The sequence below is a fragment of the Ambystoma mexicanum genome, chromosome 9 (assembly GCF_040938575.1).
Source record: "Ambystoma mexicanum isolate Mex_15411 chromosome 9, UKY_AmexF1_1, whole genome shotgun sequence".
Taxonomy (NCBI): domain Eukaryota; kingdom Metazoa; phylum Chordata; class Amphibia; order Caudata; family Ambystomatidae; genus Ambystoma; species Ambystoma mexicanum.
The window spans coordinates 1046633859-1046659539 of NC_090931.1; the positions used below are offsets into that span (position 1 = coordinate 1046633859).

Here is a 25681-nt window from a genome sequence, read left to right on the forward strand (position 1 = left end):
TGTGCCAAAGCAATTCTTTATCGATGCACTATGGGTCACTATGGGTCAATGCGCATTGACCAAATCAGGGACCACTGTGTTTTTACCTGCCTGCTTGATTTTTAAATTTAGTTGTGCCCAGGGACCACTGTGTTTTTACCTGCCTGCTTGATTTTTACATTTAGTTGTGCCCAGGGACCACTGTGTTTTTACCTGCCTGCTTGATTTTTAAATTTAGTTGTACCCAGTGACCACTGTAATTTGTACCTGCCTGCCTGATTTTTTAAAATTTTTAGTTGTGCCCTGTGACCAAGGTGTTTTTACCTGCCTGCCTTTCCTACCAGGTCCTCCCTCCTCTGTTTGCACTCCCCCCCTCCGCTATTATGGTGCTTTCTGTCTCTCCTATCTTCTCCAACTGTTTCTCTATTGATTATCCTTCCTTTCTCACTAAGTCTGGTAGGAAGAAGTTCAAATAGGATATCCTGGTCTACCTATCACTGACACCTACACCAGCACTTCCACCAGACAGACTCTCACTGAGACATGGTTCACAGCTGGCCCTGTTACGAGTTTTGACCCTCTACTCCCCGATGGCTAAAAGATCCACTCTGTGCCTAGAGCCAGCCGCATCGGCAGGGGTGTAGCCTTGATCTTCCCGGAGTGGATTCATACCTCTATCATACCCACTCAGACCTACTCCTCCTTTGAATGTCTGACCTGTAGACTTTCCCTCTCTCCTGGCCACTCTCTCACAGTGGCTACTATCTACCGCCAACCAGGTCAGATCACCTCCTACCTGTCTGAGTGGGCGGATCTCTCCTTCTCCTTCCTGGGCTTGCCCACTCAATTCCTTCTCATTGGCGACCTCAAAATCCATCTGGATACTTCCTGTCCTTCCTCTCAACTCTTTCCCTACCTATGCGACTCCCACTATCTCTCTATTCTTCCCTCTGGCCTGACTCAATCTGCAGCGCACCCTCTCAATGTTCTCATCTCCTAAAACCTTCCCCTCTCAAACCCTCTCAGCACTCCTCTCTCCTGGAGTGATCACTTTCTTCTCTTCTCCCATCTCTCCTTCTCTACCCACAGACCACAAGAGCTCATGCACTGCCACCTACCTTCTCAGTCATCCGACCCATGAAGCGTGTGTGAGCTGTGGCTTTTGCTGCCACTTTTTCTCCCCTCCTACACCTCCGGCAGTCTCTCATCCTGACACTTCCCTCTCAAAGCTCCAATCTGCTATCTCTGACACTCTCAATGTTCTTGCCCCTGTCATGTGGATTCTCCTGAAGCCTAAAGCCAAGTGCAATTCTTGGTTCGACTCTGACCTCGTCACCCTGAAATGCAACTGTAGGGTTGCTGAGAGGAAATGGCGGGCTTCATGTGCATCCTCTGACAAACGTGCCTGCCATCTGACATTACCGGCTCTCTTTCCGAACTAAGAAGAGAGCCCACATCCAAGCCCACGTCTCTGCGTCATCTAACAACTCAGCCGAACTCTTTAAAATCTGTAAGGAGATGGCCAATCCTGCTGTAGTCTCCACCTCCCCCGTCCCTTCCCAGGCCCTGTGCACTTACCTGGCTTCTCACTTCACCACAAAAACTCAGGACATCCTGTTCACTCTCTCTTCCTCACCTCCTCTTCCTGCTTCTCTCTCTGCTAACTCTGCCCCCTCCACAACCAACTCTGCCCGTTTCTCTTCCTTTACTCTGTTCTCCCCTGACGAGATTTCTAGACAAGTCCGATCTGTGAAAGTCTTGTCAAAACAGATTCTTCCCTGCTCTTCAAAAACCATAAAGGACCATATAGAGACCCTCGCTCCAGCTCTGGACGATTTCTGCAACCATTCCTTCACCACTAGAGCCCTCCCCTCCCTCACTTGTGCACCCTCTTCTCATGAAGCCTTCAGCCGACCCCTCCCTACCGGCTAACAACCGTTTGATCTCTATCACCCCTTTCCTGAGCAAACTCCTGGAAAAGCTGGCCATCTCCCAGCTTAACCTCCACACCGACCATGTTGGCTGCCTTCATGACCATCAGTCTAGTTTCAGAGCTGCCAGGAGCATGGAAACTGCTCTCTTGAACATCTGTGAAGACCTGCTCTCCAACCTTGATTCTAATCTCATCTCTGTCCTCATCCTACTTGACCTCTCTTCTTCCTTTGACACTGTCAGCCATGTCATCCTGCTCAACCGCCTTCGTGATAACCTGGGTATCACTGATCAGACCGTGGCCTGGCTGATCTCCTTCCTCTCTGACCAACACACCTAGGTCCAACTCGGTACCTTCCTTTCCTCTGTCTCTCTCTCCACTTGTGGTGTTCCTCAGTGGTCTAACCTCTCTCCCTGGCTCTTCAACCAATTCCTGGCACCCCTTGCCTACCACATAGCAGCTCTCAGTTCCAAATTTCTGTGCTATGCGGATGACACTCAGCTTGTTTTCAGGCTCCCCTCAGCCACCTCCTCTCCATCTCTCATCTCTGTCCTGGATCCTGGAGTGGTGTGCGGCCAATGACCTCTGCCTTAATGCCAGCAAGACAGAGTTCCTTCTCATTGGCACTCCTGCACCTTCCTTTCCTACCACTCTCTGGCCGGCCTCCCTTGGCCCCCTTCCTGCTCCCACTTGCTAGGCTAAGAACCTTAGGGTCATCTTTGATTCCATGCTCTCCTTCTCTCCACACATCTCTGACGTCTCTAAGAAATCAAGCTACCAACTGTACCTCCTCAGGGGTATTCTTCCTTTCCTCTTCTTCCCTCCGAAGCTCCCTGCCTCTAGAGCACTGGTTCTCTCCAGACTGGACTATCGCAACAGCCTCTTTGTAAATCTTCCTACCTCCACTTTCCACACTCTGGAACTCATCCACAACAGGACTGCAAGTCTTGTCCTTGGCCTTAAGCCCATGAATCGTATTTCTCCTGCCCTGAAATATCACCATTGGCTCTCAGTGGCTGTAAGGATTAAATTCAAGACCCTCTGAATTGTCCACAAAGCCTTCTGGGGCCTTGATCCACAATACCTTCAGCTCTCCCTCCTGAAATACTTTACTACTCAAGCCCTTCACTCCTCCACCTCCAACTCCCTCAGAGTCAGTTGCTTCTCCAAGCAACAAGTTGGTAGTAGGTCTCTTTCTCTTGCTAGGGCCTCCCTCTGGAATAGCCTCCCTGCCTCTCTGAAACTCGGGGAGAACCAGCTTTGGTTCTGGAACCACCTCTCGACCTGCCTCTTTGCTTCTGCCTTCTCTCTTGCCCTCCCCACTGATCTGCCCTTCTCTGTCCTTGAGCTTCTGGTCTACTCTTGGTACCCAGGCCCAGATCCCTGCCCTCCCGTCTGCTTACCTTCACTGCCTCTTGGCACCCTTTGCACTGGGTCTGTATCTGCAACCCTACAGTCCCTTTACTGGCACTTATCTGACACTCATGTCTGCACTTATATTGGCACTTGACAAATGCACTTTTATAGTGTTATTTATCATTTAAATATCTGCTTTCTACATTTTCCATTCCTCCCCTCCCCTTGCATTTCCCCCTTTTCCCTCTCCCCTGCACTTGTACGTTCTAAATGTCACTGGGACTAGTAAGATCATTTTTTGCTTTTATTGTTTTTTTTTTCTACCCTCCCTTGTACCCCTCCCTTGTCCAGTTGCGCCCAGAAACACTTGTGTATGGGCACAATATCAATAAAACAATCATATCATATCATATCATATCATATCTTCTCCTTTTCTATCTATTAGAAAAAAATGCTTTCTTTAAAGTTGTTATTCAAGGGCTAAACGAGTACACTGTTGACTACATTTGGTTTGCAAAGCACCATTGTATCTACATGTGGGAAGCCTAATTATCATCTGTCTACTGAGGCAAATACATCTGAGCAACAGACTAAGATTATAATTATAATGAAGATTTACTAGAATTATAATCTTAGTCTGCACAATTGTGTGTACTTTGAAATCACCAAGTCACATCACATAAAAAAGCAACCTGAAAGAATATAAGGAAAGTAGTAATTAAAATAATACGTTCCTAAAGCAAGCATGCATTACCTAGTCAGAAAAAGGAAAAGGGGGTCAAACCAGTCCCACAATTGCGTGCAGTGACATGAAGGTCAGACAAAGATCTCAGCAACAGTCAACCTGCCATTCCCTATGTGTACCGTTGTCTCATTTAACCTATTTTCCTTACCCATCATCCTCTGGTGTCCTTCCCTTGCATCACATTCTCAAAGCCCGCTCATCACTACAATTAACTTTCAGACCTTTGTTCACCTTTTACTCAATCCTTTAGCTATTACCTCAGTCCCCTTACCTTGCACGCATCTCCTTCCCTTGCCCACATTGCTCAGTCACCAATTCCTTGCCACTATGGCCATTGCCTCTTGCTACTTCCATTGCCCTGGCTTACAGTTAGATAGTAGACAAGCTTGATTTGCCGGTCAGCCTCTGCCAGACATTACAAGAAACCTTGGTTGGGGTCTTGCTAGTAATTGTGGCTATTGGGTCTGTACTTGAACAATGCAGAGGAAAAGACGGAGAGGGGCCGTGGATTATTTTTCTTTTGCTGCCAAGTTGCTCTTTCTTCCAAAGTCAGCTGCTTATTTCAACTCATGGAAGCAGAGAGAACTGCAAGGGGAATACTTCTTGGACCTGGTGATGGTGAGGGAGCAAGAGAAGCCCATTATATATATAATCTTATATATATGTGTTTGTTTTCAAATAAGGTGGAGTGTTTGTGTTTGAGTCTATTTGTGACAGTGTGAAGGTGGAAGGATGTATCTGTGTTTATGTGACTTTGTATCTATGTATCTAAATCTGGTGTTTATTGCCATGCGTGTCTTTTGTTGGTCACACGAGAAGAGTGTTCTGGACAAGACCAAGGAAAATGATCCCAGACTTAGAGGGTCATTCAGAGTTGGGTGGTAACAGTAAAATTGTCAATTTCCTGCAATATACTGTTTATTTTACTGTCCATTCTATTCAGGGTTTGATCAAATACCATTAATGGTAGACCATTGAAATACCAAGGGTGGTATTTTAGGTGGACTTCTTACAGAAAACCCACATACTTCTACCTCCACCTTGAAGGTGAAGGTAAAAAATCCAAACTGGCCCCACATTTTAAAAATCTTTCTGTACAAAATGGAAGCACAGGAGCTTCTCTTCAGTAGAGTGAAAAAAGATTTTACAAAGGGTCATGTTGAGGGGGTAAAAAAGATGGGCATCTCTGATTGCCTCCTCTCACCGCCTTACCCAAATAATGATTAAGAGGGCCAGAATGTACGCTTTTGTGCATAAAGAAAATCAACAGTAGTGATTTGAGCCACTACTGAACTTAATCAATTTCTTACTTCACATTGATGCTAAAAATGGCTGAAATAAATGTTAAAAAACCTTTCACATTACCCTCATCAGAGGTGGTATTTCTAAAATAGCACTGGAGGTATTCCAGAAATAGCAATTGTGCTGGCAGTAAACACTGAGTAGGGTGGATTTTAAGAAATACCACCGGCGTAGCTGGTAACTTTCTTCAGCGTCATTAAAACATCTGCCCATCTCTGAAAGACCACCTTCGTTCGTAGTCGTCTGATAATTAATACCTGAATATTACATCTTTCTATGTTTGTTTTTCAAATTTCTCCAAAAGTAAGTACCACAAACAGTCCAACAGCCATTTTGATAATCACTATGTAAGTAACATTCATGGGTGCTATTCAGGGTGGCATTGAACTCTATATGTGTGAACACTCTGGCGATCAAGTCATTAACTTGAACATAGGGGAAGCATTTATACAGAATCAAACCAAGAATAAACTCTGATGAGATATGGACCCTTACTTTGTGGGCATGTAGGTGTTGTTATAGGTTGCTGTGGATTGTAACAGATCAATTGTGTTTGGGGAGCAGTGGTGCCAACATCACTATTCAAGGTCCCAGAATCTGTTTTTTAAATGCGCACATTACCACTGGGCAATATGAGCATGCCGATGCAGCGTAGACTCCTCTCACTCACTGTGGAGGCCCATGCGTGGGGGTCACCCAGGCACATCTACAACATTGCTGAAATAAAGACGCAGAATGCCTCGCCACATCTACACAGAATCCGAGCAGGCTTTACAGCACTCGGTTTATTTGTGGCAGGCTAGATTCTGAAGGATTTCATCTTTTTCACATCTTTTTTTTTTAATTTTGGAGTTCCAGCCCATGAGGGAACAGCCCAGCCAGACTGGGTGGGAGGGTAATTGCTCCTTTGCCCTCCTTGCCAGCCCTACTGGGCAAAACAGTTTAAAATCAAAGTGCAATTGATGCTTCATGGCTATGTTTGCCCTAAATAAAACCTGAAATACATAGCTTTCGAGAAAGTCTGATGCTATGCTTGGCAACCTCTAAGTTAAATGTTGTGTGTGGGTGTGTTTTTCCAAAGGTGCATTGTATCGTCTCCTTTTGCCTAGTTTGTTTGAAGTTCCTGTTTGTGTTTATTCAGCGGTAGGAATGATTTCGTGAAGCAACATCTAATTTTGAGGTTTTCATCTAACAGGCTATTTTGAAAGCGCACATTCATTTTGTCATTCTTTATAGACAGCTTGAAGCAATTTTAAAGACATCTCTAGCCACGCATTCAATCACATTTACCTCAGAGTTTAAAGGAGGGACGTCTGGAGTTTTGTTTACAAAATACAGTGCTTCGTTTACACTCTGGTGCTCACACTGTTTGTGCATTGTAACATATTTTAGTTTAGTATGCGTAGTTGATTTTGCAATGTATAAATATATATATATATATATATATATATATATATATATATATATATATATATATATATATATATATATATATATATATATTTTCACTGAAAAAACGTTGTTAAAGGGTCGTTGTGGTTAAGTTTCACTTATAAAAACCTCTGAAATTAATTGAACAAACTTTGTTTAAGGGACATTATGGTTGAAATCTAAAATCGAAAAACAAAAGAAATTTGCCAGTTATATTAAACTTTGCAACCATATCTCGCGCCACCGCCATGCACTGCTAAGTCTAGCATGCAGGACATCAAAGATGACATCACATATGGCATCATCTGTAGATGTATTACAACATTTCGTGCAGGTTCATTGAATGGCACCAAAGTTGTGGACCACATAATTACTGCTCTTCACTGACCCTTTAATGCATAGAGGTCCTTGAACATTTCTCAAATTTGCAAACTTCACAGCAATGCCCCTGAACATCTGAGAAGAAAATAACACCAAATGTTAGGCTTTTTCTGGACATATCCCATCCTTATCTCTCCAGAGATTGTTTAATTTGTTTGATAAGTGTAATGCTGCGTTTTTTTAATATTGTTTTACCGCAATGTTTGCGGACTACAGGCGCTGTTCGCATATCCAACATGGCATCCGTTTCCAATTTTTCACACACCTCCCATTTTTCATGGACCAATCAGCGGGTGCATACGATGTCCGCAAATATTACGCGGCTCCCTGCTTGGCTAGGACACGTTTATGGACACTGAATCAGGAAGTGAGTCTGCAGACCTGACAGAGATATCACCAATTTTATTGACCTACATTTAGGACATTTTAAAACAAATCTACTCGACTGATTAACATCAATTTGCAAAAGCACGCTTTCGGGACCAGGCCGTCGGTATGCCTGCAAATTCGGAGCACATTCGTCCAGCAGTTTGGGCTGTAGCCAGGGGCAAACACAATTTACATTCATGTGTATCCAGATTTCAAAAGTTGGGGACCCCTCCTATAACTTCCCCCATAAAGAAATTACACAAAACTTAGTGACATAATTCAATGGTGGCTGTATACCTTCTTTGCAAAGTGTCGTGAGCATTTGTCGCACATCGCCAAAGTTATAAGCCACCCAAAAACTGCTTTTCCTATGGGTTGAGCAACTTAATCATAACTACAGTGTCTCTACCGCAGACCCTTTAATATATAAATATATATATAGAGAGAGAGTATAATAGGCCATTTCACCTAACAAGTCACACATGCCAGGGTGCCTCCCAAATTCCTTTCAGGACGTTCGCTGTCAGTTCAGAACCACTAAGAAAATGCATTGTGTGTATGTAAATTAATTGAAATGCATGCTTGTTGTGCCAGAAAAGTGTCTTAGAGTCTTAAGGGACAATTATGCATAGGTTTACCAACTCAAGACAGCCAGCTCTCAAGGGTGCAGGGAATCACATATAAGTTCTCACCCTCACTAGGGATCATTGGTGTGATATAGCCAGACATTCTTCTGATTGGAGAAATGTGTTATGCGATTGGAGCAATGCTATGGTGGGTTTAATATGCAAGAAAAAAAAACACTTCTATCTGAAATGCGATAGTAGAATGAGCCATTTCAGGAAACAAGTCACACATTCAACAATTAAGGTGAAGCCTATGAAAAACAGTTTTTGCAAAAATGAATGGCTAGTAACCTTTCATCCATTGCATGAATATGACATTGTCCAAAACATGTGTAAATGTTTTTATTTGTTTTGGGAGCAGTAGAAAGCAAGCATAGTTTCTTTTTTGGGCTTGATGGAAATCCGTCCGGTAGCTTTTACAAATTAAATAAAGAGTAATCCGGAGGGCTGACGCGACACGAGGTACTAGATGCTTGAGGTGGGGATTGACCCGTAAAACTTGCAGCAAACAACACGAGAAAGAGCAACATGCACACATGCAATGCAAAAGATTGTTAAAAGGAATGCCTTGATTTGACTAGGTGTGCCGAAACACGTGTTATCAGAGGGCCTCTCCCAAGGGTGTAGTAATATTTAAACAAAACAAATAAATGGTTTGAAATCAAACCTGATCTGTGGAGCAGTTTCTTGGTGAGGATTAAACACTTGCTAAATAAAGAGCAGGGTGACCCATTGCCAAAATCCTTTGTACATCTCCTACAGGGAATGACAGTAGATAAGATACAATTGTTTAGTCACGAGAATACTCTCGAGTATGGCAAATTCATTGAAAAACTGTAGGTGAAGGGATGTTATTGTTATAAAGCAAAAATCTCAAAACCATTGACGTTCACCAGTCATAGAATGCTTTGCAGCCATAACTCATGCCCCCACCATGCACTGCTCATATGGACACATGCCATCAGTGGTAGCATCTGTATAAGTTGCACGTTGCTGGATAACTATCATGGTGGGTTCTGTGTTGCACCTTTTATGGGGCCTGTGCTCTCTCTGTCGCTGAGCAGCTTTGCGCCAAAATGAGGGACGCACAGACAAGAGAAAGGGTCCTGCATTTATTAATTTTCTTCCTTTTCTTGCTGTCGACAAATGCAGCAAAACCCTAATGCGCATGGTCGAAGTCATGCATTTTCATTGGTCCGAGTTGAACGTGACGAGGCTCCTTGTTACGCTGCATTTACTGTGTCGTTCCCGGACATGACATCTTCCCCTCTCGGGCAAAACAAACCACTGTATTCACAGTTCTATTTACATCTCTTCAATTAACCTCACATGTCTTGTGATACATCGTTTGGGTCTTGCCAACATCTCCACAGCAGGACCAGGCTCTGTTGAGCCTGCATCATCATTTATTGACCGATCTTCATCGCCTTAGTAACTGTTTTCCTCCCCATCATGCTCCTTCTCTCCCTTGTGATAGGGCTTGAACTCTGACACATTCTGGGTGATCACCCTGCCCAGAGACCGGGCAGTCACTATGGATCCCTTGATTTATGTGATTGCTAATTGCACCGGATCACACTTTGACTCTTATTTTCATTCTTGTTTCCTGTTTGAAATGTAGAAGACCTTGATCTCGGTTTCTCATCAGCATATCTTTTCATCTCACATTTCTTGGCTGCATCCTGCGCCTATGGTGTCATGAAGTCATTCTCCCCAGGCTCTTCTCTGTGAGGAAGTCTCATTGTCACATTTTCTTTGAAACACCCGCTCCGATGGGCACCTTCCTGTCGTCCCATGGGGGAATTTCTGTAGTCCAGGAGCATGTTGCACACCGCTTGATTTAATGACATCTGGCTCAGTTCATTTTGTTGAAGCACTTTCTTTAAACTCCCCATGAACTTCAAACATTCCATTGGCTTGCGGCCATAGCGGTGTGATTTTTCGGTGACTTATACCTATATAGGCCATAAACTATGCAAATTTCAGACTGCTGGATGGTGGTCGATTGTCCGATTTCAGTATTTCAGGAATGCCCCATGATGAGAGAGAAAATATTGTACTATTCAGGAATGACAGTGCTGGCTGCCGTGGATGAGATCATTCAGACAAGAGGGAAATGAGAGAACTCATCTATCACCACATGCAGTGTTTTCTGTTTCCAAATGGTCCAAAGTAACTGACTGCTACATGTGTCCACTGAGCTTCTGACAACTCTGACATCCTGAGTGCTTCTGGGTTGTACGGCTTTGACATGCACTGACACAGGTGGCATCTTTTAACCATGTTTTCCACCGTGGAATCAATTCCTGGGAACCACATGGTGTCTCTTATCTATATTTTAGTGGCCACCATGCCACAATGTCCTTCGTGGGCCAAGACGACTACCAGTTGGCAGAGATCCATAGGTATTATTAGGCGCCGGCCATGCATCACCAATCCTTCTGCAGCTACAGACAGCTCATCCTTCACATGTCTGAATGCTTGCATGTCTTGATTCTAGGTCACTTGATTTCCCTGTGCGTACTCTAGATCACTGTCTCTCCACCTGCGAGCTGTTATGAGCTCTTTCACTTTCTACAATGTTCTGTTATTCAGGGTGTGATCTCTCACCATCCTTGTAAGTGGTTTTGGCGGTCGCTGCTGGGAGAGAAAATGTATGTATTCCTCCGCCATGGACAAGTCTCTGCTTTGTTTCCCAAGCGGATGCCGGGATATGAAGTCTGCTGCATTCTACTCTTTTCCTGGCTTCTGAATGATTGTGAAGTTAAAGTCCTGCAGCCTTAGCCCCCACCTCTCAATTAGGGGAGGCATTTTGCAATGAGGGTTCCCACAGATAGTGACTACGGCTTGGTGATCAGTAACCACTGTGAATGGCTTTCCCAGCAAGAATATTTGAAAGTGCTCACATGCCCAGACGACTGTTAGCCCTTACTTTTCTGGTTGTATTTTCTTTCGACATCCGTTAGACCTTTGGAGGCATTGGTGACAATGGCTTTTGGGCTGTCTCTTCCGGTCTAAGTTGGGCCAGGAAACCACCCAGACCAACCAGGCTAGCATCCACCGTTAGTTCTGTGCACTTGGCTGGATCAAAGTAGGCCAAGCACTCATCCAATCCGATTCCTCTGTTTATTTGTGCGAAATTCTTTTGACACGATCAGTCCCACTGATATTCCTTTCCCTGTTTGGTGAGCTCTCTTAAAGGCATGCTGACCATAGCAAAATCATTCAAGTATTTGCTGCAGTAACTGGCCATACCCAGAAACTACCTCACTTCACTTATATCGTGTGGTAGTGATATGTCTGCAATTGCGGTCACTTTGCCGGGATCAGGCCTCATTCCATTTTAGGAGAAAACATGTCCAAAGAACTTCAGGTGCTTCCTGTGAAATGCACTTTTCAGCATTCAGTGTCAACCCTGCTTGAGAGAGCACCAGGCGCACCTGATGTAGTATTTGATCGTGTTGTTCGACAGCCATACCAAAAACTAAAATATCGTCACAGAAATTGAAGCAGTTCTTGATGTGTCTACTTACTCTCCAGATGTTCACCCAGAAGATTTCAGCAGCCGATGATATTCTGAAGCTTAATCTCTTAAACCGAAATAAGCCCTTGCGAGTTGCAAATGTATTTATGTAATGTGATTGTTCATCCAATAGTATCTGGTGGTACCCTTTGTATAGATCATGCTTAGTGAATATTCTTGCTCCATTTTTCATGATAATCATATTGTCCAGATGCATACAAGGGTGTCGTTTTCTTTTGATTGCTTTATTGGCTTGATGCATGTTCACACACAGCTGAATTGTATTAAATGATCCTTGCTTGGGCACGGCCACCAAATGGGAGACCCACGGGGTGGGGCTGCAGGCAAGTTCTATGATGTCTTCTCTCAGTAGGCATTCAATCTCCTCTACTTCTCTGCCTGTGGTTGCAGGTGAATGGGTATTAATCGATGGTGCTGTGTTACCAGAGGTACTGACCCATCAATGTGAAGGTTAACTGGGTCTCCTTTCAAACATCTGATTCCTTTGAACAATTCTAAAAATCGCTGCATTGTTGACACTCCATGTTGCATGGTATACATCACTGCAGCAATTTTCATTTCAAGGGCCTTGCGTCTTCCCATAAGATTACTTCCCAGCACGTCTCCCTGGAAGACATTCAACTCTGCCATGCCTTGTCGCCCTTTGTAGCTTATATGTATCAAGAACTTTCCATGGTTTGGACTGGACTTTCAACTCTGATGGTATCAACTTGGGCAGATGTGCCATTTTGCGAAATTCTGAGATGCACATTATGTTTACTGTGGCTTCTGTGTCAATGACAAACTTGATGGGGTGTTGAACTACTTGGATATTGATGTCTCCTTACGGGGCAGTCACCATATCATTCATCATATACGCATACTCATGTGGTCCTCTTTCCTGCACTACAGGGCATGATGGAGACCTTCAGGTTGTTTGCCAGACATGACTGACTAGATCTCTTCTTGCATGGATGTCTCTTCTGGGCCCCGGCATCCGCGCACTGTATTCTGTCTTGGCCACATAGCTGATGTTTCCTTGCACCCAGTGTGGTAGTGCATTACATACTCTTGCCATGTGATTTCCCTTCCACAGTTGGCACAGTTTTCTCCAAATGCAGGGCATCACATGCCTTCCTTGTGTGGGAATGTTAGACCACACCTAAACATTTTCCAATTGAGCTATACCTTCTGGCCGGGGTATTGCTAGAGTTGGTGCCTCTTCCTCCTTGACTGATGTAACATGCCTGCTCTTTTCCCTGTCTCTTGCTTGTCTCGATCTGCGTGGCCTGGGAATCAGCTCTCGCTTTGGTCCTTACCACTTGCAAGATGGTGGCAAGGGGAAGAGGTTTGTGGAGTAATTTCTTCCTGAATGTGGGTGATAGGCAACCTCCAATGATTCTCAGTCTAATGGCTTTTTCCTTTGAACATTTGTGAAAGTCACAGTGAGCCACCATTTTGCGCAAACGCATCCATTGACATGTTGTGTTGAATGTATGTCTCTCAGGGTCTACGTTGCACTGAGGGTCAAAATATGTACACAGTGCCTCTTTAAATTCCTTTTATGTGGGAATGTAGGGATGATGTCTTCAACGTCATCTCCCACTAAGTTGATGAGCAATCTCCTGGCAAACTTATCTGGAGCTTTCTCGTCGTATTTCTCGTTGAACCTTCGCAGCCATCTTTCCAACCGCTGTCCCAGGATTTGCTGGTCACCCATGTCAAAAGGGTCTGGCTGGCAAAACGCAGCTGCGCTGGGCACCTGATCCTCGGACGTTTCACTTACCGGCCTCTGGCCTTCTCTGTCTTCGCTCCCAGACATGTTGGCTTTAGACCATCCTCTGCAGGAAGGTATGGTGTTCACCAGCTTTATCTATTAATATTTTATTTATTTTTTCTTCTCATGTGAGGATTTGCAAATATCCCATCCTCGTCACTAGATTTTGTGTCCCAAATTTTATGGGGCCTGTGCTCTCTCCAAATGTCTCTGCGCAGCTTCGTACCAAAATGAGAGACACATAGACAAGGGAAAGTAGTCTGCATTTATTCACTTTCTTTTTCTCACTGCTGACAAATGCGGGAAAATCCTAATGCGCATGCGCAAAGTTGCGCATTCTCATTGGCCCCAGTTCAGCGCGACAAGTCTCCTCGTCATGCTGCATTAACGGTGTCCTTCCCGGATACGACACTACATGGGGTCTAGACTTATATGATTGCAGTTGTACCTGTAGGTCAGAAGCACAGGCAGGGGTGGGGAAGAGGTGTGGAGGAGGAGAGGATAGAAGGGTTTGATGCAATATGCAGGGGTCAAGTCCTCAAAAGAAAAGTGGGGGGACTCATCAACAAAGTAATGGGATGGGACATTGCCAGAAATTAGCGTATCAACGTGAAATATGCACATTTCATTAAATTGGCTTTGCATAACCACCAAAATTGCACAGGACGAATGCCATTTTCCTTTTATAAAATCAACACACACACAAAACCAAGAAATGATATTTTCTTCTAATAGTTTTTTTGAAAACATTAAAAAGGGGTTCATGTTTTAAACTTCAAAAACAAATACAAATGTTTTCTCTGGAACATGCAGTACCGAAATGGGACATTTCACCTTTAGTTGTTTATTTTTCATTTGGTTGTGTAGTGCAGTGGTGAAGTGTTTGGTCCCTGAGTTCTGCTTTAATTCATGAATTCAAAGAAGGCATTAAATGTTTCTGTTTTTAGCTGGGGGTACTGAATCCACCCTCTGAAAAAAGTGGGTGGACTCCGCCCCCCTGCGTGTACCCTCGACTTGAGCCCTGGGCCAATATGCCTGGTCTCCTTCCCTCCCTGTAGTGGTTGGTAGGGCATTGATTTATGTAAGAAGAGGCAAGGAGACTGCTTAAATTGCTTCCTGACTTACAATTTGCATGCCATCCCCCGGGCATAATACTCAGCAGTTTTTTAGGGCCAGGATCGACTTGGGCTACCTCTAATTCAAACTAGGGATTATAATGACATGTGGGGTACATGTTCTATGTTTAATGTGACTGTATTTTTTCTTGACCCACCTTTTTGTGTCAGAACCCCAGCTTTAAGAGGGCTTTGTCTACTTCTAGTTTGCATCTTCATAAAGTAAGGCAATACTTTGCTTCCTGATGAATGGAAAAGGAGCAATCGTAATGTGTAAATGCATGGTTGGGAAAGTAAACTACTGTACTAGATCTACAATGGTAGAATGAGATGTATCCTATGAGATGGTTGTGGAAACCTATAGGTTGAGTAGTGGGGTACCGTTTCCAGAGATCGCTGGAAAACAGTATTTTATATTTCAGTAGGCGATAACAAGTCAAAAGTAATAAACTGGAAACCTGACTTCTTTAAGCCCCATTGCTTTTGGAGGCATTTTCTGGCTCTGATCTGGAGCAGAGTGTGCACCTTCCTTTCCCCCAGGACAGGAATGGACCCACTAGTACTACCCCCACCCTCCAGCCCAGCTGGAAAGGAAGGGGCACTACACAACCTGAAATAAAAAAAGAACATGTTAGATTAACAGGAGATGTGCTATGCCCTGAGTTCTTACCTTATTCTCACCCATGGCCACAGACACCAAGGTGGATTTTTAAGGGCTCCCTATGGGGGCCCCTTTTTTATTTTATACCAAACACAATATCCATAGAACTATAACGACTATCAGCTCTGATCTACACCTGCTGTGATCTCCCTATATGGGTCATGCTCCATCAGCTCACTCTCCCTCAGAGTGGTTAAAGGTAGACTCATAGGGTGGGACTGATGAAACATGCCCCTACTCCCTATCTGGCACCACCCAGTGGGGGGTCCCTTTCCAAGGACAGCCCTGGTGGGCCACCGCTTCCCTTTTCTACTTCAAGCCATGGTATCTACATATACCAACATAACCTATATATACTAACATAACCTATACCCCTTTTCTAATATCCATTCCACTACACTAACATAAACCCATAAGTAGCTGTACATAAAACTATATAAACCTAAGTGACTACATAGCATGTATACATAAATAACACTTCAAATCACATTAAGATATACTCATTTAAAAGTAGATACACTATGTAAAGGGTGTGAATGCTGCAGTCAGGCACGCCCAGAGCTCAGGACAGTGCCTTTTCTTACATTCATGTTGAGGATAATGGAGCCAAGACTAGGCTCTTCCTGCTGGCTTTCAAGGGCTGGCCTGCCCCATACACTGTTTTTTTTCCAGGTGGTGCCTCGTCCCCCTTATGGGTCATCACTAAATCACTGCGCCTGGCCCTCGCTCTAAAGAAACTCTCAAGCTCTTCACCCAGGCTTCAAGGACACAGCCATCTGGGAGTTCACTTCACAATAGGGTGGACATCAGCGCCAGCAATCCACTTCACTCTGGAATGCACAGCACAGGAGGGCTTTCTGGGCATGCCCCGTCTGGCCCGCAGTGGACTGACATGCACTACCCAGTCCAGGCCAACTCGCAAAAGCAGCACTTGCTGGACAGACCCAATCTTCTTCCAAGGCTTCCCTGCACATGCAGCCCAGGGTTTTGAGGTTTGGGCTGACGCGGTTTGGTTCCCGGGCGGGTTGACAGCTCACCATGCCCCGTGGGTGCCGGGCTGAACTGTGCATGCAGTCTGGGCCCACGGTTGATGCTGAGTCACTCCTGGGTTATGCGGTCTGGTAGGTGAGGATTCCTGAACCTTTTTTATGTCTTTATTACATCCAGCTCCATGGTGGGCTGGATGGTATAGTTCAACGAGATATGTAAACACACAGCACATAGACATTAAACAAACGTTTAATTTACCTTACCCTGCTGTCTGTGTCTTTATTTCTTTATTTCTCTCAGGGGACACGCATGTTGGCTGACCTTCCTTTGGCCAAATGGGGTCAGGGGCTATACTTATCCTTCCGGACCAGAGACACAAGAGTACACACTTGAATGTTTGAATTGGACTTGTTTAAAATACTTATGACTAGCTGCACCCAGCGTATCATCCCACGATCTGGTGCCAATCTGTGCCCTGATCCGAATGATTCACGCTCCTCAGGGTAACTTTCCTTCCCTGGATCAGGGCATGCTGGGACGTCTCCACAACCATCAGCACCCTTCAAAATGAACCTGCAACACCACCAGCAAGACATTTGGAAAACACTGAACAGATATTTTCCCACTTCGACAGTCACTTATTGATGTTGGGTTCTATCAGCTCCTCAAATGCCTTTTACTTTTTAAAATCGGAGCCATCAGTATGTGATACAAGTCTACTATAGAGTTGTTTTGAGACAGAAAAAGTGTGGGTTTCGCCTTTAATCTGTCAGTTATTTTAAACACGCTGCTTCTGAGAGCTTGTAAGTAATATTCTTGCTACCACTTTGTGTGCTGTCCCTTTGACACTGCAGCCCCCTCACGCACCCCACACCCCTGATCCTGTGGGGTGCCCTCTGCAGAGTCTGTTTCAAGCCTTTGAGCTGTCCCTTTCTGAGTCTGTGCACTGGTCCGTTTGGAGCTGCACCTCTTTAAACAAGTGATTCCACTCTGAGCCTGTGAGCTTTACTTTTTCTGGGACTGTCATCAGCTCAATTTCTGTGTCTGGGACATGTCCCCATCATCTCTAACTACCACTAGTCATACCCCCCCCCCTGGAAAGATGAAGAACCCTTGTTCCTATCCACTTGCTCCATCTCATGTTCAGCCCTATGATGCTACAGGGTATTTTACCTCCTGTTAATGCTTTCCTGTTTTCAAAAGACACAAGTTGCCAACAACAGTCCATAAAATCTGTGCTCGAATCCCTGAAAAGCGAGACTTGTGCATGAAATTTCCATTAGTCAAGAAAATCTCCCTTACTTGACATATTTTCCATTTTCTTTTAGATTTCTGGTATAAGATGACACTGCCGCCAAATTTTAAGAAATCCAAGAAATACCCTCTCCTTATCTATGTGTAAGTTATTCAATAACCTTCTACTCTTCTTTTGGGATTGTGCATGATTTCTTGACATTGCATGAATGCATATTCTAAAGTTCTTTACCACTACAATTCTGCTGATTTCACACAATCATAACATTATATATTCATAAAACTTGAAAAATACTGCCTAAAAACGAAACTGTGTCTTAAAGCTGTAGACACATTGGAATTTTTTAACTGGCAAGTTACATGTAACGGGGATGTGAATATATTAGTTAAACAGCAGCAAACAGAATATGTTTCTAATATTTTCGGCATAACTTTAAAGAAGCGATTTGTAGTTTGCGAGTTCAAATTTAGACTCATGCTAGAGGCTTCAACTGCCAGCCTTGTCCTGTGTGTGTGTGTGTGTGTGTGTGTGTGAAATCCAAATTCCAATTATTGCTCCAATTATGACCACAAGGGCTCCTGCACGACACAAACACAGCCTAGATCTGCACCAACAATGAATCGGACAATCTGCATTGAAAAAAAAAAGATCTTCTTAATGGTCATGGGGACATTCAAGCACTAGTTTGGCCTCACCAGCCCTTTAAGAAGCTGCTCAGTCAGTTCATGGCCTGCTCACTCATGGGAACACTGGAATCGTTGTTACGCCCATTGCTGCAAAGTGCCAAGAGGCAATTCACTTTGCAGTTTGTGAGCTATAATAAAAGTAAGCATGAACAAAAACCTAGCCCTGTATCCATGTATATTTATTTTATAAAGAGAAATGTAGGTATTGTTCAGAAGGTAGCGAGGGAGAAGTGCTGGTAGGCAGGCGTAACATGAATGACAGCAATGACTGATCTGTGGGAGGATTTAATAATGGGTTCTAAATGAGTGGTCCATGATCCAAATATTCTTGAAATTGGTTTGTCGAAGAGCTTGTGAATCAGGATCAGTTCATTAAATATGTTTTTCTATGATAATTGTGGAAGATAATGCCGTTGATCATACCATTTTGCTCTTGAGTTTCTCTAATTAATAGGCACGGTAGTATTCTAGGCAACTCAACGTCATTGTGCACTAGCATTGTACTGATTTCTATGGTGATCCCAAGAAGCCTTGTTGGCAGTCGTGTGCTTTAGAAATATCTTTTAACAAAACATAACATGATTTCAGGGGAGAGGACCAGCATGAGCGTACTTGACTTGATGGCAGTCTCGGGTGGAGTTAGCATGAAGAATATAGGGAAAAATAATTTCCATTCGGGTAACTAGTTTCGAAACAGAGGCTGGAATAGACAAGACCAAGTGAAACAAGGCAGGTCATCATTTATATGATAATGATGTAGAGTGGCTTCTGATGTCAATACCTACTAGATCCATTTCCTCCTCTATGTATAATTCTCTGAAACCCAGATAAAGGTTTACTCCTTGGCAGCCCTGGAACTCAGTGGAGTGAGTTATATTGCAACCAGTCTATCATAACATCTGAGTCCTGCGCTTATCCAAATCAGTATATTTGGTTCAGTTTTCCAAATACTTTAAAATTAGGGTGAGTGTTGTGACAACTGACCTGGGAACCAAACCCGGTTAGCAATATACACATAGTAATTCCAGCATATAACCATTTCAATGCAGATATATTTGGCAAATACAAAGATATATGGCCATTTGTATGTTCCCAATATGCTCTTTGTTTTTATGCAAAGCAGGCTGGAACCCTACTCAGGTACCTTGTTCCCTTTCCCTTTCTTGTAGAGGTGTTTGAAAAGAGTACACTAGTAAAGCACCAGACTCTCCATCTTGGAATGATAACCATTATTGGAAAATAATGTATATTGTTATTCTAAGTTTTGATATTATTATCACTAAAACATACAATGGAAGTGATCATTAAACATTAATATTGAGAAGGCGAGCCAGTTTGAAGAGTTAGTACAAGTAAATAATTGAATAGCTGCTTTTGCAAAACAAACACAGCCATGCTCAAGGTATCTGTTTTTTCCATGGTCGACGGCTGTCAGCAGTGGCTGGATGGCTCTACCAAACACGCAACTGACAACACACATTTCAGCCACATACAAAGAAAGAGAGATATAGGGGCTTGTTAAAATTTTGGTGGTGTAGTAAAAAAATATTGTAATTCTGTAACTACCATTTATTGGGCAGTAAGAAAAGTACTTCAATTTTTACTGCACAAACGATTTCCCTCCAGCCAATAATCGGGATGTGCACCACCATGCCTGCACTCATAAACAGGTGGTAAATAAGCTGGACGGTAACTGAGCTTGCCAGTATTTCCACTGAAATAGAGCAGGAATACTTGCAAATGCGAAATGAGGCCCACAGAGAGAGAGAGAGAGAGAGAGAGAGAGATAGAGAGGGAAAAAGAGAAAGAGAGAGAGAGAGAGAGAGAGGCAGAGAGAGAGAGAGAGAGAGAGAGAGAGAGAGAGAGAGAGAGAGAGAAAGAGATAGAGATTTTATTTATTTAGTTTATTAATTGGATATTTGGAAGGCGCTATAAACCAAATGGTGTTTCAAGGTGCCACAAGAGAAAAAAGTGAGGCGAACAACGGAGAAAATAACAAGAATGGTCCTACTAGGCCTTATGGCATTTGGATCCTGCAAGTGCAGAAACAAGAAGTGCGAGGTGAGGGGGAGAGTGCTGGGTTGCATGAAATGCGAAGTGCTAGGATGGGAAGTGGAGTGCAAGGCAAGAGGGGAGAGTTCAAGTTTAAGGGGGAGCATGAGGGGTGGCAGAGGGCCACAGGGGCTAGGGGAGTGCTAAGCGGAGGCCAGGTGGGCAAGTGTCTGGTATTTCATGGGTGCAGGGGGTGAGGGTTCCATGCTAAGTCTGTGGAAGGGGTGGACTGGGTGGGGGTGGTGGTTCCCTGTAGAACTCAGAGGGAAACCAGGCAGCCAGTCACTGCGGCAGATGGGGGCGTTAGCTGGGGAGAGGGAATGAAGAAGGGACAAGCAGGGTCTTGAGTAGCTTCCGGAACTTAAGGAGATCTGGCTCAAGCCTGAAAGGTGCAGGGAGACCATTGCAGACGGAGGCCCCTGCAGAGTAGAGAGATATACCCCTACTCTCTGCTTAGAGAAGGATCTGATCTGCAGAGAGTTGGAGCTAGAAGACCAAAGGGTCTAGCAGGGAGGTATTTAGTGCGCAAGGGATTTGAATGTAGCTGGGTCCCAGCCCTCAGAAATAATTGTGGATGATGCAGAGGGTCTTGACCTTGATCCTAGCAGCAGCCGGGAGCCAGTGGAGAAATTTTATGGCTAGGGAGATGTGGTTCCTGGGCTTGGTTCCAAGGATAAGTCTTGCAGTCCTATACTGGATTAGTTGCAGGGGGCGAAGGGAGGCTAAAGGAAGACTGAGGAAGAGGCTGTTGCATTAGTCCAGTCTAGAGAGGATCAGAGCTCTGTAGACAATGGCCCTCATCAGGAGGTTGGAGGTAACCATGCCGCTTTTAGCGGTATGGTTGCCTCGTTACCGCATTCCAGGCCCGGGTTCCTCAAATGAGGACTTACCGGGCCATCGCATCCTTGGCGGACCCGGAAATTCCCCGTCCGAGGAACCCGGACCCGCTCCATCCCCATTCCCATTTGAGCCCCCATAGGGCTCAATGGGAATGGGGATGGAGCTAACAACGGGCCAGTTAATGACGGGCCCGTTGTTAGCTCCCTGGTGTCCTCGCAGGACCCGGAGTGGACGCCTGTTTTTTCCAGGCGCCCATTGCGGGTCCCGCGAAGAGACCTCGTGGTAGGGCGGAATGGGTTTGCCGGCACCGGCACCTTTAACGGTGCCGGTAAACCCATTCCGCCAACCTTGTGATGAGGGCCAATGAGTTTCTGGGGGAAGGTGAGGAAAGGGTGAATGCCTCTGAGAAGGTGCAGCTGATAGTGGGCCTTCCGCGATGTGAGGAGAGAAGGACAGAGAGGAATCAAAGATGACACCAAGGTTAGAGAGCGAGACAGCGGTAGATAGACAGAGATAGAAAGAGAGGGAGAGAGAAAGAGAGAGGTAGATAGACAGAGCGAGAAAGATAGAAAGAGTGCAGAGAGAGAGGAAGGGTGGCAAACAGTGAGGGAGAGATGTTTAGATAGAGAGAAAGGACTGAATGCTAGATTTGCATATGACACACCGGGTACACTTTGCCTTAAGTATATTTAACAATGATAAGCCACCCCACAGACTGCAGAGACTTATCCTTGGCCTCAAGCCCAGGGAGCACATCTCTCCTGCCCTAAAAAGTCTTAACTGGCTCCCGGTTGCTGCACAAATTAAATTCAAATCCCTCTGCATCATCCACAAGGCTGTCTGGGCCCGTGGACCACACTATCTTCAACTTTATCTTACTAACTACTCTCCCTCTAGACTACTACATTCCTCTGGCACCAACTCTTTATGTGTAAAGCGTTTCGCTAAACAGAGGGTAGGTGGTCGATCACTTTCCTCAACTGATTCCCTCCTTTGGAACAGCCTCCTCCTGCCTCTGCGCCTTGAGCAGGACATTCCTAAATTTTGAAGCTCCTCAAGACTTTCCACTTTACCTCCTCCTTCCCTTCTTCTCTCCTCTGCTAACCCCACAGTTTCTGTGATTGGTGTCTGGAGCCCTCATGCATGCTCAGGCCCCTGACCTCTGACATCCAATCGGCCCAGCTCTTGTCTACCCTCAGCACTTGCCTTGGCACACCCTCTTCCCTGGAGGTTCGCACTTAAACCTAACGTCGCTCCAGGACGTGTAGCACCCTTCAACCCAAGCACTTCAACTGTGACTCGCCCATGAGCTTGGGCACCCCAGCACTTTCCCCCTCTGCCTTCTTCCCTGCTTCATTTGCCCCTTCTGAATACTCCCAAGGCATAGTAGGTTTGTCCATCCGTCCATTTTCCAGGGACGTAATTTCAACAAAATGTTAGGGGTAGCGGAAGTGACATCACATGACCCTTGACCTCTGATGACATCATAGGAAGTTATATAATTTTACCCCACCCCGAAGTGATATTGCAGGAAGCGATGGAACATGACCTTTCACCCCTTGACAAAACAGAAAGTGGCATCACATAGCATTGTTCCTAAGTACACTACGAAAAATATGGTTACGATATCACTATAATGTGATGTACATTTCATACAAGATTGGATCGCCATATGTATCGTTAAGATCAGTGTTTATAGTCCCATATTACCAAATTACTGTGAATGCAAGCAGACGTCCATGGCCAAATGATAATGATGTGTTATTATATAGCACTTACGCTTAAGCGTTTTATATAGATAAAATATATATACAGGAGGCTTCATTATAAGTTTGCCCGTCCGGGAGCTACGGTACTGGTAAGCATGCTGATACTGTAGTTACCAGACCGGCAAACTACGAGTTGTGCTCACGGGTGCCTTTCTGCCCGCCATCTCCAACCTGGTGGGCAGAAAGGCACCCGCCAGCACAGCATTTCAGATGCACCGCAACGTTAGAAACGGTGCCGGTGCATTCGACCTCCCGATTCCCATTCAGCTCTATGGGGCCAAATGGGAATGGGGAGCATCTTTTTTCCGGCGCCCGCAAATTACCGGTTCCGGAAGGGCCGTAATCACCCAGTTATTGCCAATTTGAGGGCACTGGAAAAAAATGACACCGGCGGCAGCCATGCCTGTTTGACAGGCGCGGCTGCAGCCGGTGTCATAATGAGGCCCAGTATCTCCCAACTTGTGTTGGTACTCATTTATCGACCTCGGAAGGATGAAAGGCTCAGTTGAGATGTTTAGGAACAGACTAAATCAGTGACTCACCTGAAATAAACCTTTAATGAGTCTAGCAATTATTGTATAGAATTCCAGAAAAACACATTATTTAGGGTCACTGCTGAAAGTGTTAGACTTGTGGAATCCCTGATCTTTTTTTTTTTTTCTTCTTTTTTTTAAGAAGCCTGAAAAATAAAGCCAGCCACTCCAGAAGCAAAGAGCCACATGGTGCTGGCCATAGCCCAGGTGCTTGCATAAAAAAAAAGGACATGATCTTTTTTTTTATTTCTTTTTTTGGGGTAGAAAAGGAGACCACAGGAGTAGCAAGGGAGACCTCAGGCTGGCGAACCCTAAATGACGGCCCTGCATTTTCCCCTTCACTGCTCTTATTCAATGTTGTCTTTTGTAATGGATTTCATTCCCTTGTTACCTCCCTCGCTCTGTGGGTGCTTTGAAACAGTATGTTACTTGCTGTATAAATGCATAACAAGCAAACAATAAATAACTGTTCCCTGATAAATTCATAGAAAGCACTCTCACATTCTGCACAAAATTAAATATTCTGTAGCGTTGGTAGTTGCTTTGATTGAAACATGTATTTTAAGTAGAAAGAAAATAGGATGCAAATGTATTTAACAATAGTCATATTTTGTAGCAACACTGTATCTGTGTGTCATGCCATAGATCTTCATCAGTGCAGATCATTTTCTGGGCCGTCAGAACTACTCAAGAGGGCACATCCACAGTTAGTTGGTTTGATGAACTCCCTTTCCTTAATCACATTCAGCTTGAAAAAGAGTTCTCACGATGTCCTGGTTCTATGCAATAATGTCCCCGCAAAAGTGTCGCCTGAGAAAAAAGTTGCAGTTTTTTGCGAAGATATTATTACATTCAACATGCAGGGGACAACCCCGCAACCCGTTTTTTTTTTTGTTTGTTTTTTAAATGGGAGCAGGGGTCATCCCCGCCATACATAATGTCACTATATATAATGTCGCCAATGACTTTTCCCAGTGATATGTATAGGGACATTATTATCTTATACCGATGTCCTTGACATTCTTCATGATTGTGTCAGGGCTATCACACCAACAGCTGTCAGTAATGGTCCAAAACGTAGGCTTAATCTTAGTCAGTCATGCTATTTTAAATGTGTATGTGCGAATTGAAGCATCTTCAAGAAGGGCTTGAAAATGATAATGTCTATCATTCAAATAGCCTTCTCCAAATTTGCAATGAATGGTGTAGCTTGGGGAAGATGGGAGTTAAAACCAAAATGTTTCGAAACAAATGAACTTTCCACTCTCTGCAAGGCGGTGACATTCTTACGCCCCCAAATACCAAAGGCAGACTTTGACAATGAGTGGGCTTTAACTGTGTATGACTGTAACAGGATAATGGGCTGGTTCACATCTTTCTTTATGAAAATAAGGCGACCTGTAATATTAGATCATGAAATCCTCTAGGCTGGGATATAGGGCACCCTCCAGAATAAACTATACTGTATCCATCTTAAATTCCTCCTAAACACTTATATTGAACATTTTGCTGCATCCACTAGATAATCTTGAAATCTCATAAATATGCTGTAGTCATGTGTAGGAGCTTGCAAGGCTATTGGGGTTCTGGTGATCAAAATTATGTCCTCTGCATAGGAGAGCTTATGAATGCTATGATATCCAATATACGTTATGTCCAGGCATGTGCTCTCCTGCTCCTTCTTAAAAGCCTTGACTGAAAAGTTAACCCACAGAGAGTCGAGTTTTCAAAGCCCTCTACTTACCGTAATTGGGTCACTTCACACCCCACTGTTGTCATACCTCACCAATGCATTTATATTCACATTTTCTGGAATGAGGAGGCAGGTGCTATGCCATTTCCTCGATAATAGGCAACTGTTTCCCTTGACTTTCGTTCCACCACGTGAACACCTCACGGTGTCCATGCTGACATGATGCATCCCCTAGTGAAAGAGGAAGTGAAGTGGAGGAAGCTGAGCCATTGAGAAATATGGATTAGTGGAAGGGTGAGTCTCTCTACAGTACCCATAGCAGAACAATACAGATATTCATGGCAGTAATTGCAATAGGTCTCCTTTCTGACAGGCGCAGGTGCTGACAGAGTCTGAGTGGTCTGTACACTTCATCCTTAACAGGAACAGCCTTCCTGTTAAGAACATAAGTGTGGCATAGCTACAACTCTAGACATTGGGATAATTAAAGTTTCACAAAACCTATGGGCTAGCTCAGTGGTATTAGTTCCCAAAGATTGAAGCTCTGAGCTTAGATGCTATGTATTCTGCTATGTACTCTGCAGAATACATAGCATCTGCAGAGGACTCTACTCTGACACTGACACATTCCCACCCAATAACTATGGCTACTTACCTTGTGACGA

At 44.4% G+C, this 25681-nt stretch overlaps 1 protein-coding gene across 1 annotated transcript in view; it reads left to right on the plus strand.

Annotated features, from left to right (window-relative positions):
- The window catches only part of FAP (fibroblast activation protein alpha), a 1146500-nt gene that overhangs the window by 726619 nt on the left and 394200 nt on the right, over positions 1–25681 (plus strand). The window contains exon 19 of the mRNA XM_069616321.1: positions 17517–17586. Within this exon, the coding sequence (XP_069472422.1) occupies positions 17517–17586 (70 nt within the window). The remainder of the gene's footprint in view (positions 1–17516; positions 17587–25681) is intronic.